We start from the raw sequence: 16516 nt of genomic DNA on the forward strand, positions 1-16516 counted from the left end.
CGTATGTATATATATATGCATATCCATATGTGTACATAATTATGATATAGCCTATATGTGCACGGTCCGAAAGTAGTCCTGATGCATAAAAAATAGTAACAACTTTCACTTACGAATAAACAGGCTCAGTGCTGCTTATCTAGTCCAAATAGCACATGCCCAACCATATAGCCCACATATTCTTGTTTTCTTGGTTATTTGCTTGTTCTATTTTCATTAGCTCTTATAAATTGTGTGCATGGGCCCGATGGGCTCAGGCCCTGATAATGAGAACATGTCTCCCGGCCCCACACTCTTTATGCAATGAGATATTATTCACTTGTGAATGGAGAAGTCCCAAGACTAATTTAAATGTTGTTTATTTTTATTTTTAATTCTCCCCCTTATCCATTTATCCTTTTTTTTTTGGTGGGGGGGCGGGGGGGGGGGGGTATTCGGGATACTGATGGATTAATAACTTTTTGCTTTTTTATTTTTTTATTTAAATGAAAAGATTGGGGAAATCTATACATAAAATTGGGGCGGTATTTTGGAAGTCCTACAATATGAGTCACGTGCTGGCTATGAGGGTGATCACTCCTCCCCCTCGCCTTGCTAGCCTCTCTGTTATATGTTTTGATGTACTGTTTTTTTATGTCCTTATGTGTTATATGTACGTGAAAACACCAAATAATCACCCATGCGTTATGTATCTGCCAAGATGGGTCTATATCTCTCTCCATGCCTCCTTTTATTGGTCTTTATATTATACAGGCCTACTTATTTGGAACTGGAAATACAGTACCATGTCTAAGCCTGGCAAGACTACTGGTGATTCAATTCTAAAACTTCTGAATAATTATGCCAATGACTAACTCAAATATCAATGTTTACACATGGAACATTAAAGGGTGCAACCATCCTATAAAACGAAAAAAAGTACTTAATTTTCTAAAAAGAGAAAAGGTCTCCATTGGGTTACTACAAGAAACTCATTTAACTGACTTAGAACATGTCAAGCTAAAGAAGGATTGGGTTGGACAGGAATTTCATGCATCCTATAATAGTAGAAGTAGAGGGGTTTCCATACTAATTAATAAGAATCTTCCACTAAATGTAGAATATTATGAGTCTGACCCAGAAGGTTGCTATGTATTTGTACATGGCTCCCTATATGGTGAAAAGATAACAATCTTTAATGTATATGCAGTACCTAATGCTCCCCTGTCATTTTTCACAAAAATTACTCATCTACTTTTAAAATATAGCTGCCCAATAACAATTGTTGGTGGAGATTGGAACTGTGTACTTTCGGCACTAGACAGGGAACCTAACTCAGTCTCACAGAGACAAGGTCCGAGGACAAAAGCGGTCCTCCAAATGATGGATGAAGTGGGTTTAACAGACATATGGAGACTGTTAAATCCCTACAATCGAGATTATACATTCTTCTCAAATCCGCATGGAACATACTCAAGAATTGATCTATTTATGGTCCCTCGGGGATCAGTAGGTCTGGTCCAGAAATGCACCATAGGCTCCATTCACATATCGGATCATGCAGGGGTCCTACTACAAATGGCTATACATAATCCCAACGTGGAAGGTTTTAACTGGAAATGTAATCGATCTATCTTATCAGACCCAGATTTTTGCTCTATGGCTCAACATGAGCTCCAACTATTTATTGAAGAAAACGATAATGGGGATACTGACCCTTCAAATCTCTGGGAAACAACAAAAGCCTACCTGCGGGGAATTATTATCTCATACTGCTCTGGCAAAAAGAAAAAACTTTTAAGGGAACAAAGACGTCTGGAAATTCAATTACAGGATGCAGAAGTGGAGCACAAACGTGTTGGGTCAAGAGACAACTGGGAAAAAGTATTAGTAGCTAGAATGGGCCTGAACACCCTGCTGACACAGAAGGCAGAAAAGGCACTATTTTTTCAAAAGCATAAGATTTATGAGTATGGTAATAGATCGGGCCGGTACCTTGCAAATTTGATTAGTAATAGATCCTCTCAAAATTCAATCTCAAAAGTCAAAGATAAAATGGGTAGATACTGTCATACAACACAAGACATATTAAAAGTATTCCGTGATTTCTATTTAACCCTGTATACATCTGAATCCCCAGAGTCTGCTGTTGCCGAAAATAAAATGAATGAATTCTTTCAACGTATAAAACTGCCAAAGGTAACAGAGTATGACAGAACCAAGCTAGATAGGGAAATAACTAGTACTGAAGTAGGAGAAACGATAGGTACGATGGCATCTGGAAAGGCCTGCGGGCCAGATGGGCTCCCATCAGAAATATACAAAACCTTCAAAGATATTCTGTCTCCACTCCTAACAAATATGTTTAATCACTCACTGTCTAACAAAACCTTGCCTAGATCACTACAGTTGTCTACAATTAATGTTATCTTAAAAGAGAATAAAGACCCAGAGGAGCCAGCCTCATACAGGCCAATTAGTAACCAAAATACTGATGCAAAGTTACTATCAAAATTATTAGCTAATAGATTAATGGCTGTTGTCCCAAGTATTGTCGCTGAAGACCAGACAGGTTTTATTCAACATAGACAATCATATACCAATGTTAGGAGAGTATTGGGGATTCTCCAGTTCATAAACGCAAAGAAACAGGATGCCCTAGTGGTGACATTAGATGCCGAGAAAGCATTCGATCGTATAGAGTGGGGCTACCTGCTCAGAACATTGAAGGAATTCTCATTTGGAGAAAAGTTTATTGATTGGGTCAGACTCATTTATTCTTCACCTCAAGCAGCTATTACTATAAATGGCACATTAACACCTGTGTTCCCAATAAAGAGAGGTACAAAACAGGGATGCCCTTTATCTCCACTGCTTTTTGCTTTAGTTATGGAACCATTAGCCGAAATGATTAGGTCAACTAATCAGATCACTGGTATTAGATCTCAACTAAAATGCCATAAAATATCCTTATATGCAGACGACATCCTTCTATTTCTTAGTAACCCAATGAATTCCGTCCCGATACTTATTCAAACAATAAATGAATTTAGTCTATTTTCGGGATATAAAATTAACTATGGTAAATCACTGGCCCTTCCACTTGGGACCTTGAGAAGATCGGATGAATTAAAACAGCTCCCTTTCCAGGTGTCGCTTGATGGGTTTAAATACCTTGGTGTGTTTATTGCTTTTAATTTTAACAATATGATCTCAATGAATCTAACCCCAGTTTTTGCAAACATTAAGAGAGATCTGGAAAGGTGGACACCCCTCCCAGTATCACTACTTGGACGCATAGCAATAATAAAAATGAATGTTCTCCCTAGATTGCTATATCAGATGCAGATGCTACCTAATTTTATACCCATAACATTCTTTAAGACATTACATTCATTAATCTCAAAATTCATCTGGCAGGGAAAACGTGCTAGACTTAAACTTCAGAAATTACAGTTACCCATATTAAAAGGGGGTCTAGCACTACCAAATTTTCTATACTATCATATGGCGTCCCAAGTAAGATATATAGTAGATTGGATCAAAAATGATCCCAACTCCACGTTCCTAGACCTAGAGGCATTTGGTTGTGATCCTGTTTCCATATCCGACTTGATATTTATAAAAAATGCTGATGTACTTCCTGGACTAAAAGACAATTTTATTGTTAAAAATACTCTGAAAACGTGGAATCGGGTACGGAAACACTTTGGTATAAAAAAACATATTTCATGTTTGGCACCGGTAGCAAGAAACCCAGACTTTGCTCAATCCTGCCTTGATGTAGGTTTTGGGCGGTGGAAGGATGCAGGCATCTTGGCCGTCCAAGACCTGTATAAAGATGGTATATTAAAATCCTTTGACCAATTGCAATCGGAATTCAATCTACAACAATCACAACTGTTCCGTTACTTCCAGCTTAGGAGCTACATTAACTCTGTCCCAGAATACAAGACCGGTTTGAGCACGCGTCCCAACCAATTAGAGGATATCCTAATAAAAGCGTCAACGTTGTCCAAAAAAACAGTTAGTTTTCTCTACGATAGCTTATTCCAGGTGGAAAAAGCCTCAACCAATAACAGCAAAGTGTCATGGGAAAACTACTCTCATACACAAATAGACGAGAGGGTATGGCGTAACATACTACTCAATGCAAAGAAAATAACGTGCTCAAACAAGTCTTATGAAACCCAATACAAAATAATACACAAACTACATGTTTCCCCAGTAATAAGAAGTAAATATGACCCCTTATGCTCTCCCCTATGTCCTAGGTGTAAAAGTGAACAAGGTACCTATACCCATATGATTTGGACTTGTCCACAAATTAGGACCTTTTGGATCTCTATTCAAGAAGAAATCCTTAAATTGACTGGAACTAAAATACCCTTGAATCCACTTTACTATGTCCTAGGGGCAGACATTAATATTGCATTACTAAAAGGAAACCAACAATTACTAAGAGTGTTGCTCTATGCTGCCCGGCTGTCGGTCCTCAGCAAGTGGATAGAGGACAGTCCTCCAGATACTTTGCTGTGGCTGGGGAAAGTGCTGGGCCTGGTACCTTTGGAGAGGCTTTCCTGTGTGCTCCGGGGCACACTGGCTGAATTTGTGGAAACATGGCGGCCATTGGCACCAAGTCTGGGGGATGAGTGGTTCAGAGTCCTATGTATTGGAGTGACAGAGAATAATAGCTAATAGAAAATGTTATCAAATGTGAGGCAGGGGATGGATATGGATGGCAGAGATATGGGAGAGATGGTGGTGGTAGTATTATGGGGGTGATTATTATTGTACTTGGTGTGAATAATTACTTTATGATTTTATTATTATTATTATTATTTTTGTTTTGTCTTTGTTGTTCATGGTCTACTGTTAAGTTTGTGACGTAGTGTCAAGTGGTGTCTTATGTATGTTTTGATGTAGTGTTAAGTGATGTCTTGTGTATGTTTGTGAGGTCTTCCTTATAATAAAAAATATTGAAACAGAAAAAGGAAGCGGACATCTGAGCTCTCAAAAAATTTCGAGGAGAGGAAGTAAAGTTAAAACAAATGTTATTCTATAAAAGAACCAACCGGGGCGAGAACCAACACAAAAGTACAGACAGTAACCTTTCTGAAAATGTAACAACTCTCCATGTCAGACACGTGCACACATAGACATCAAATGGGGCTTGAGCCCCTGCCCTTTTATCCGCCTGTAAAAAGTGCCATCTCTAGACCATGAATGCAGTTTTTACTATAGTGAAATAATTGCAAACGCCCTCTTTCCATGCCATACCTGAAGGCAGCATTCAAGAGAATTGCCTTGTTCAAACTCTCCTGAACTTTTTTTATTATGCTTAGTTTAGTGTGTTATGAAGTACCGAAAATAGCCGACCTCCAAGCTCACAACGCGTCGCAGCGCGATACGTTGTGAGCTTTGAGGTCTGCTATTTTCAATATTTCCACCAAAAAGCCCTTTTAGAAATGTCAGCCCCTGCCTCTCTAACATTCTCTGCACGTCCCTGCTCCTTGTCTCTATCTCTCTTCGTCCCACCGTCAGCTGAGGGAGTCGCGGACAGCGGTCAGGGCGCGTCCGTTGTATCCCCCGAGGCGTCCCTCCAGGGTCAGCTGACCATGTCCTACAGCTGCCCCCCTTCCTCGTCCTCCCAGCAGGCCCCTCCTCCCCAGGCCCAAGCCCCACCCCCCTACCCCCCCACACAGCACCCGGCATACCCTCCGCCCCAGCCAATGGTGAGTGCTGTTGTTGCTGCTACTGCTGCTGCTGTCATCAGAGTGTGACAGCGTCTCTGTGTTTGTCTTTATTTTCCAAATAACAGGATGCACAGCTCACTTGCATTTTGCAAACAACTGCTGTGGTGTTTTGCTGTGTCCCATGTAACACAAATAACGCACGCACGCACGCACGCACGCACGCACACACACACACACACAAACAATTTATAACATTTAGCAGATGCTCTGATCCAGAGTGACTTACAATAAGCATGGTAAATAATCACATACATTACAAAGTGGTGGAAAAAGTACTTTTTTTACTTAGGGTATCAACACTGCAATATAGAAACAGCTTTTTTCTTTCTTTCTTTCTTTCTTTCTTTCTTTCTTTCTTTCTTTCTTTCTTTCTTTTCTTTCCTTCTTTTTATTTATTTCGAACATCATACAATACAAGGTTAATACAATAGTAGAAATATAATATAAAAACAAATCTCAATAAACGATAAATCATAAATGTGTTCAAAAAGGAGTAGGAAGATGCTGATGCTTATGATATCCTATCCCTTCATATCATATATATATTTTATACAGTGTTAACACAAATCTTGTGAGAAACACATATTAAAACAAAAAACAAATAGATGAACGCACACATTTGAACTTCAGTATCCTTTTCCATGATTAACAATTTCAAATTCCCTCCTCATTTCTGTCAGATGCCTTTCATTCAGTCAGATACGTTAGTAAATCAGTCAGTCACAATCAGACAGACAGACAGACAGACAGACAGACAGACAGACAGACAGACAGACAGACAGACAGACAGACAGACAGACAGACAGACAGTGTCTAGGTCAGGGGTTCCCACACCTTTTTGTCTCAGAGCACCCCTATAAATATTTTTTTTAATCCGAGGCACCCCTACATTATAATTTCCACTCCAAGCACCTTATATTTATAGCATATCGTCGTTGTCTGGTGGAAACCTTGCATGTCCAAAACTGTTTGTTTTGTATTTATCATCTATAAAATGTACTAAACTTGTGAAAACAGCAGGCGTTGTGTGCTTGTAGATCGGCTGTTTTCACTAGTTTTGTGCGACGGTCTTGTATGATGAAGCAGGGCAAAAGACGTACACATTTGAAACTTGGAGATACGAGGTTTCTGCCCGACAGTGACGATATTTTAGTGCTTATGTTGAGAGGAAAACATTGAGATAATAGCCATTTTGGTTAGAGCTGAAGTGTCCAAATAAATTCCAAATATTATCAAATGATCTCGCGGCACCCCTGGACTGCCGTCGCGGCACCCCAGGGTGCCCCGTCACCCACTTTGAAAACCCCTGGTCTAGGTAGAACTGTATCCTATTCTCCTTCTTCTTTTCTCCTCTGCTCTACTGCTCTCATTGTATTCTTGTATTGTAAATATTGTATTTTCTATTAGTCCCATGTACATTTTAATATCTTCTATCTGCAGTCTTTCCATTGTGTTATGTTTTATTAGTTGAGTGTACATGTTATTACTTTCTATTCATATAGTCTACAATGTGTTGCTTACTTTGTTATTGTGCATGTGGTGTTATTTTTTTGTGGTGTGCACTTTATTTTTCCACCATAGTCATGTTTATATTTTGTGTGTTTTTTTTTTTTAACTTAGTAGCAACTTCAAAAAGTGAGGAGTAGTACCAACACTATACTGTATGTAATAGTATTTCTTTTATTGATAAACAATATAACAAGGAACAAACGCTATAGCCATAACCATTTCAATCATACAATAACTAGCTAAAATAGCTGATCGATGCGATGCTTTATGAGCTAGTAGATCTGCTATGTTTGCTATTCTTTTGAAATATTTCACATTTGGGGCTTTCAAGGCAGCAAATCTTCGAGCCATGATTTAACATGTTGTGTCCAGGTCTGTCCCTGTTCCATCTATCTCTTCACAGAGACTGGGGCAGCAAACATCTCCAGAGGAGAACCTGTTTCAATCAGATCTTCTAGTGTTTCTTTATTTTATTTGTTCACTTATGTAGTATTAAGTAGGTCATAGTTGCTTAACAATCTGAGCTACCCAGGCATAACACACTTTTATTGAAGATGTTAGGATGGCAGTAACCATCTTAGGTTGTCCCCCAAATGTTGTGCGTAATTTGCTCCCTAGGGGGTCCTTTCTTTGTTTCATCTTTATCTGTTTGTACTGTAATCATGGCATTCGGATGCGTCTTGCTAGCGGAGGAGTCCTTCACCTCAACAATGGCAGTCTTGAATGTTTGGTCCTTGTCAGATGTCCTTTACTATTCCGATAAGAGAGCTGTTGGTCAACTATGCGGACTTTAGCTCTTATACTAATATTCTATCTCTCCACTTGCCATTTCGCCCATGATCGCAGAACAGACAAGTAATTCCATATGTAGTGTTTCCAAAATTGACTGAGCTTTTTGGAGTTTGCGTAGTCTACCTAAAGGGTCTAGCCTCCCCATCAACAAAATGTTGGGTGTAACTGGGTCTAAATTTGCGATCTCAGGGGAAAGGTTTTGAATTGACTATGCCTTCAGCCTCAATCATAACTGTCAATGGCACTTCTGGTACTGTTTGGCCTCTTAGTGTAATTCGGAGAGCTGTCAGGAGAGCTTTACTGATGATGACACTTCTCTCTCAGGCTCCACCAAAATGTTGAGCTCCGGTGGGATTGAAGTGGAATTCAGTTTGTTGTGTACAGTACTTCAACAAGCTTTTACGATCACGTTTCAAAGCGTTTTGCGTAGCTCCCTGTTTCCTCCTTTTGAAGTCCTCATAGGGTTTTCCCCTACGAGCACTAAAGCGTCGGAGGGACAAGGAATCTGTATCAATGTTTGCAAGGAATTCTAATGTACTGCTCGAGTTTTAATGCACTTATAAATAATGCCCCATCTCTTTTCAGTTGGTCAACCTACGGTAATTTGATTGTCAGATAACAGTCTACTCCTGTGCAGTAAAATGCAGGTGTCATGAATCTCAAAGTAGAAGGGGGAAGATAAGCCATACGAGGAATTTCGGGTTGTCCTCTCCACTTGACCTCCAAGGCATTAACCCAAATGATGAGTTGTTGTTTCTTCACTGCTTCTTTTCCTCTCAGACAGTATCCAGTCATTTCTACATACTGTAGCTACTCAAAAACACGTGTTCTGTTCCTGGTCATATTGTGTTCATTTTATCTCCACAACACAATGGAGGTAATGGTAGAATAAAGGGCACACATAAACATCATTCCTCAGTAGAAACGTTGTGAGAAGAGAGAAAGGAAGGAAGGGTCACTGGTGAAGATGGCACAATAAGCGCTGGAATGTACGGCCCAGCAGTACTCGGCAAAGTCTCTGCTACATTGTACCAATGAGCAAATGATCTCCCTTCTACATCTTCTTTCCTGCATACACATCCCTGTGTGTGTTGTCTTATGTTCTGCACATCGCTCTTTTCTGTCTGGTGTATACATTGTGACGTTGTCTAATTTCCTGTTGTTTTTTGTGAGTTGTGTGTACACACCGTCTCATTTTCTGTTTCATTGTTCATCAAGTGTGGATGTGTTTTTTTTCATACCATCTTGGGCCCGTCTCCGCAGCCTGCCTCCCATCGCCGTAGATACCGTAGCATGTCGGTTTGCGTTCCCTCTTCCTCGTCCTTTGCTCCTGCGTTCCTGGTTCCTCGGCCCTCCACCCCTCCGCCAGACCTTGGCCCCGCCCCCTCCTCCCACTGCCCCTCCCCCCTGGCACTGGAGAGGGAGACGTTTGCGGGGCGTCTCTCCAAGGCTCTGGAGACGGTCCTCCCTCTCCACTCCTCTTCCTCTTCGTCGTCCCCCCATCCCAGAGCCCGGCAGAGGAGGGCCAGCCTGCCCGCGCTCTACTCCTCTTCCGTACGTTCGCCTTGAGCCCGATTTATGCTCTGTGTCGTGTGACAAAGTATAAATCGGGTTTTAGCCTAGAGAGAATCGGGGAGAGAGATGGGGAGGGAGAGTATCACGAGGACTAGTGCTGATTGTGTTTCGGGGTTTGTTTGTTCAGTTTCAGTTGATAATAACAGGAAACAGGAAATTCATGTTCATTGCTTTGTTGGCTTTAGTTTTCTAGTTCAATAAGCTATGTTGAGGTTTACGCACACATTTAAACTTCAGCTACAAGAAACAGGAAATCATGATGACGAGTGGTCTTCATTTGTACACTGTGGATGTGACTTCACAGGAAGTCACAGGAATACGGTGAAATAATCAATGCCTAAAATGAAGTATATTATCAATACCGATAACTGAACAGAAACTGAAGCAAACCCAACGAACACTAAATGCTCACGCTGGGGACTGCACTGGTGTCGAAAACCAACTTAAATTTAGATCGATGCAACGCAGTTACATTTATTTGAAAGTGTCGATTGATTAGAAAAATGTATAACATAGTCAGTGGAGAAAAGATTGATTTAACCCATTTAGGCCTGAACACATTATGACGCAATATTTTATGCTTTAAATATAAAAAAATAGCAGATCTACAAGCTCACAGCGCGGCACCGAGTGCCGCGCTGCGAGCTTGTAGATCTGCTATTTTTGAAAAATCGTGAAAATTAGAATTTTGACCCGATTCTATAAGTGTCTTTTGAATCCTTCTAAGATTTTTGGAAAAAAACCTATGTTTCTATGTCAGCAATCTGGCCAGCCATCGTCAAAGAAAAGGTCCTTTTCACTTAACTGGAGCTCAGTTAGTCTGTTCTTGAGAGACTACTATGTCAGTGGTTCTCAAACCTTTTCATGTGAAGGACCCCCAAAATGATATTTATTTGGCCACGGACCCGCATCTCAAAATATCTAGTTCCAGGGACCACCCAGAAGCAAAATTTGAGTTACAACCGTTCGCTTTGAAAATACATATATTCAAAGATTTGCACACATTTTCAAGACTTTTTTTCAAAAATAGCAGATCTACAAGCTCGCAGCGCGGCACTCGGTGCCGCGCTGTGAGCTTGTATATCTGCTATTTTTCACTGGTTAAAGCAGTCAATAATTCTAGGCCTAAATGGGTTAAAGACTAAATTCAAATGTCCACGGATAGCAACAGAATTATCGGCCTAAGAAGCAGAGAATGTTTCGGTTGCTTTATATCCTGTTATCTGTTATTTCCCCAAACTAAAATAAACTAGGGCATAATTGGAAGTGTTCAGCAGTAATGTCAGGCATGCTCTGTGAATCATAGTCAATGGATTAACCAAGCCTGGTATGGTCCATTTTAAGAAATGCCACTAAGATAAACTACATTTAAGTTTAAGGAAATGAGTAGGTCGGAGTGGCTTATTAGAAAGGGTGTCTATCCCCTATCGACGTGCTAGTTGGGTAAAAAAATTCAGTTCCGGGACCACGAGAGCAAAGGTCCGTTTCTCAATGAATTTGTCATCTAGGAGGGTTATTAACACATTCCCCGGCATTTAACAATACCTTCGTACTCTCCCCTGCCCCTGTCTCCATAGACTTCCATGTAATTCATAGTGCACGGATCATGCACACCCATGCCTAGATAATGCACCACGTGTGTCCACATTGCTCACAGCTTTCAAACAAAAAAATCCGAATGGAAATCCGTTCAGGCATTCATGAGATAGCAGCCATTATGTTTTCCTAAAATGTAAACAAAGATGGCTGCCATGTTTGAAAGATGGGGTTGCTATGGGGGTTAAACATGCAATTTCGCGATTGCTATCATGCCTACTAAATGTTTTGGGGTCCAAAAACTTTTTTGAAAAAAAAAAAAAATGATTTTTTTTTTTTCTCAGGATTATCGGGCCTGGCGGGGAAAGACATTGAAATAATCTCGGGACTATCGTGCCTGGCATGCAATGAGTTAAACAAATTTGGCCGGGGTGTATTTTTTAAAATCGCTGGGAAAATGATTGACAGCTAGGGTAATTTTCAGTCTCATTCACTTACTATACTAACCTGACTTTCGTCAGATGGTGGCAGTAGTGCGTAGGCTACCGCTCTACTTTACCATCTGAGCTCTCTCGGTGGGAGTTGATAACGCTCGTAAAGACCCGGGCCGGACCAATCAGCGGCAGCTACGGGCGGGATCTGAGCGGCTCTGAGCCAATAGAGTCTGATTTCAGACCACGTGGATGCAGACAGGCCAATATGAGTGGTTGGAGTTGGCACTCCCAGACTGTGACAGAGACGGCCACATCCAATCACCTGCTAAAAAAATTCAAAAAATGGCCCGCCCCTTACATCGAGTCAATCAGCGGCAGCTACGGGCGGGATCTGAGCGGCTCTGAGCCAATAGAGTCTGATTTCAGACCACGTGGATGCAGACAGGCCAATATGAGTGGTTGGAGTTGGCACTCCCAGACTGTGACAGAGACGGCCACATCCAATCACCTGCTAAAAAAATTCAAAAAATGGCCCGCCCCTTACATCGAGTCTGCCCGAGAGAGCCCAGATGTAAGGCAGAGCGTTACGCACTGCTGCAACTATCTGGCGCAGTCAGGTTATTACTATACACTATACTATAATGGAAATCCATTGCAATCCATTGCAAGCATTTGTTTTGCATGAAAAACATTCCTTGGGCTAAAAATGTGTTTAATAACCCTCCTAGATGACAAATGCATTGAGAAACGGACCTTTGCTCTCTACGGTCACGGAACTGCCATTTTATACTCGTAGATAGTTAGATTGAAGCAAAACGCCCACCATCAGCTCTCAGTACTTAGGATGAGTACGATTTAGTTGTGCTACTCAAACGCAGAGTTGGCCCGGGATACCCCGGGATCAAACCCAGAACCTCGTGGTCCAAAGGCGAGTGTTCAACCCGGTAAAAACTACTGTTAATTCTTTTAAACCTTTTTTTATATAGTTTTTTTTTACAAAAGTCAAATTGTTAATTTCATTTTTTTACAAAAGTTAAATAGTTAAATCTGTCTTTAATAAGTGTCTTTATCAAGGTTGTGTTGTAGAATAGTGTCGCCACCATGTATCACGTGCACTACGTCTTGTTTTGGTGGCTGAGTCTAATTGTATCTAAGCTAAGAATGGAGCATCAGTCTTATATTCTCTGTGCTTGACGTGCAGAATTAGCAGCATGCAGCTTTGGACAACAACGTGGCGCCAAGGAATCCGTCAACAGCCTCTTGGAATGAGAACATTAAATTAGTGTGTCAATTAGTTACTTCATTACCCATGTTATGAGAGTTTTGTGCCCTGTGCAACATTACAATTTATAGTTTGGGCGTTTTAGCTTATGCAGAGCAACTTATAAAAGCGCGAGATCAGAGTAAATGGCATTTACCCCTGTCAACAAATGACAGGGGTAAACTGCCAAGTAAGTAGAGTGCAAAGAAAAACAATTAAGTGCTACAAAGAAACAAGGGTACCTGGTGAACAAGCCGCGTGTTGATACCTGAAAATTCAATCGAGATTTTGATCAAATCTATTCAGCTGTCCTTCACCATATTAAATTAGGAGGGAGTAGCAGCATCAAACGTTCTTTCTTTGGCCCTGAACAGCAGGTACATTGATGCAAGCAGGGCAATGATGTTCATAGCTTAACCCATTTCAGGCCTAGAATTATTGAATGCTTTAACCAGTGAAAAATAGCAGATATACAAGCTGCTATTTTTGAAAAAGTTGTGAAAATTTGTGCAAATCTTTGAAAATATGTATTTTCAAAGCGAACGTTTGTAACTCAAATTTTGCTTCTGGGGGGTCCCTGAAAATAAATATTTTGAGATGGGGGTCCGTGGCCAAATAAATATCATTTTGGGGGGTCCTTCTCATGAAAAAGTTTGAGAACCACTGACATGGTAGTCTCTCAAGAACAGACTAACTGAGCTCCAGTTAAGTGAAAAGGACCTTTTCTTTGACGATGGCTAAGCCATATTGCTGACATAGAAACATAGGTTTTTCCAAAAAACCTTAGAAGGATTCAAAAGACACTTATAGAATCGGGTAAAAATTCAAATTTTCACGATTTTTTAAAAATAGCAGATCTACAAGCTCGCAGCTCGGCACTCGGTGCCGCGCTGTGAGCTTGTATATCTGCTATTTTTCAATAGTTAAAGCATTAAATAACGATACACAATAATGTGTACCCGTTCTAAATAGGTTAAGCTAGCTATTGCTACATAATTGATTCAACAAATCGAGTTTGTTCTGTTCCAGTCACCTGTGTAGTTCTCTGTTACTTTCCCTGCCTACACGGTAAATTCATCTGTTCTAGTTTAACTCAGAGTGTGAACATTTGTACACTCTTGGAGTTATATTGACACTGGGGACTCTGTCTTACGTGAATCTCTCTCCCTGTGCCTGTCTGTATATCTGACCTCCCTGTGTTCTCATTAAATACAGACTGACTGGTTCAGACTGTTGGCTTTGCTCTGACAGACACTGACAAACAACTGATTATTCAATGTGTCGAAAAGAAAGTCCCCTCCTATTAGCTTGACAGAGTATTTTGAAGCGTTAGAAGTCATTCGCTTACCCTCAAAATGAGTTTAAATTAGTTAAACTTCTCTAGACGTGTCAGATGGCTTCTTTCATCATGTGGACGAATCAGTGTTCTGTTCTTTTTAACGACATTGGTTTGTGGCCACGGTATTTTGGTATTGATTATATGAACTCGGATGTTACATAATTCGTCTCATAGTTTTCGTTTTTGTTTTAAAATGTGGATGGTTGTCTGTCGTGTCTACTAGAGCCTGATAGATGTCCTGGCTTTAATGTCTAATCTTGACAATGTAGCACAGGGTCTGATAGTTTGGTGACTTCAGAGCAAACGTCAAGCCTTTCTCTGTTCCATATTCAATACCTCGCTGTCCTCAGACAGTTTTTCTGTTTCAGTGTGTGTTGTCTCTCATCTCTCTTCGTTGTTCTATGTCCGTCCGTCTGTTTCAGTCTGTCTCTCGACCTGTGGGTGTCTCATTTGTTTGTCTTCTGTCCGTCCGTCTCTCTGGTTGTAGTCTGTCTTTCAGTTTCACCATGATGATGTTTGCTCATCTCAGACACTTGGTGTGTTTAATGTCTGTCTGTCTGCCTCTGTCTGTCTGTCTGTCTGTCTGTCTGTCTGTCTGTCTGTCTGTCTGTCTGTCTGTCTGTCTGCCTCTGTCTGTCTGTCTGTCTGTCTGTCTGTCTGTCTCTGTCTGTCTGTCTGTCTACTGGACTGAAGACAGCATCTCATTTGTTACAGACTGTTCTTTTCCTCTACTTTGCTCTTTGCACTGCATGTTTCTCTCTCTATTCTTTCTTGCTCTCTCTCTCTATCTCTCTTTCTCTCCCTTCTTAACGTCTCACATTCTTATGTACGCATTTGTTCACAGCAGGGTCAGTCCTACCCGTACAGCGGAGGGTTGACGTCGTCAGGAGGAGGTGGAGGAGGAACCCACCCGTTCCCACCCCTCCCCCCCGAGCCCCCCGCGTTCTTCTTCCCCTCCATACCCGAGCGCCCCGTCTCCTTCTCCCCTCCCCCCTCCTGTCCTCCTAAAAACTACTCTGGCCAGCGGCGCAAGAGCACCTCCATCCTGGAGGCGCACACGCGCCACTTCCAGCCCGCGTACCCGCGCTACGCCAGCAGCCTGCACCCGTTCTCGGGCCTGGAGGCCGGGGGGGAGCCCCCCCCGCTCTACCTGCTGAACCCCGCCGTGGCCCAGCGGCTGGGGGCGGGGCAGACGGACCCCTGCCTGTACGGCTACAAGGACATGAGGGCGGAGCAGGAGGTGGAGTCGGCGCGGAGGCGGAGCCTCAACCAGGCCGCCCTGCTGGACCACTTCGAGGCCATGGCGTTCGGGGGATACCAGATGGCGCACCAGCTGGCTGAGCTGAGCCTCCATCACCAGCAGCAGATGCACGCGGTCGCCGCCAGCCGGGGGTACGAGGGCCTTCCTCCGCCGCCCCAGCCCGGGTTCCTCCACCCGCACATGATGCAGAGGCCCCTCCCCCCTCCGCTCCTCGCTCCCATCGGCGCCTCCGCCAGCGCGCCCGCGCCGTCCTCGGCCTCGGACGGATGCTACCCTCCTTCCTCCTCCTCTTCTTCCTTCCCTCTCTCCGCCCCTCCGATGTTAGGTGACGCCCCCCCGCCCTCTGCAGAGAGTATGTTTGAGTACCACCTCGCGGCGGCCGCTGCTGCCGCGGCGGCGGTGGACCCGGGCCTCCTCGCCTCCAGGATGGTCCACCCTGCGTACAGGGTCAGGAGGAGCTCCGTGGAGCTCCCCCTGGAGGAGGGCTCCGGGTCGGGCTCTTACGGCCGCCTGCAGCCGGTGACGGAGGAGCTGTACTCCTACGTCAGCCCGGAGCACCCTCTGCCCCCCGGGAGCCTCCTCCTCCACCACATCACCGCAGGAGGCCAGGCCCGGAGCCCCGAAGCGCCCGGCGACTCCCTGGCCTCGTCCTCCGACGCCAGCGACTTCCAGTCGCCTCCGCCCGCCGCTCTCCTCCACTTCGAGCCTCCCCACGACTCCTCGGCCGCCCAGTTCATCCCCCTGCCCTCCTCCCACTCCTCCTCCTCCTCCTGCGCTCCTCTGGGCTACGACTCCCCTGGAGGTCCGCACCCCGGTGACCTCCACGGACACCCTCCGTCCCAGCCCAGCTTCCTGCTGGTCACCCCGCCCTCGGAGCTGCAGAGCACCTGGCCGCCGGGTCAGGGAGGCCTGGTACCCGCCCAGTACCACATAGCGTACCATGAGCCTCTGCTGCTCACGCAGGTCTCTAACTTAGCTCTGGTACTGAGAACCAACACCTTGTCGCCTCCTGTCTGAAATCACTTCAGCTAGCTATTGAATATGGATCTACTGTAGGTGCTCTCATTTTGAATA

General features: G+C 43.3%; 1 protein-coding gene across 1 annotated transcript in view; it reads left to right on the forward strand.

The window, feature by feature from the left end:
- LOC308308949 (serine/threonine-protein kinase WNK1-like) overlaps positions 1–16516 on the forward strand; it is a 183644-nt gene that overhangs the window by 86040 nt on the left and 81088 nt on the right. The window contains 3 exon segments of the mRNA XM_080754405.1: positions 5524–5714; positions 9300–9590; positions 15026–16423. Of these exon segments, the coding sequence (XP_080610531.1) occupies positions 5524–5714; positions 9300–9590; positions 15026–16423 (1880 nt within the window).

Source organism: Nannobrachium achirus (assembly GCF_963921795.1).
Source record: "Nannobrachium achirus genome assembly, chromosome: 23".
In the NCBI taxonomy this organism is placed as follows: domain Eukaryota; kingdom Metazoa; phylum Chordata; class Actinopteri; order Myctophiformes; family Myctophidae; genus Nannobrachium; species Nannobrachium achirus.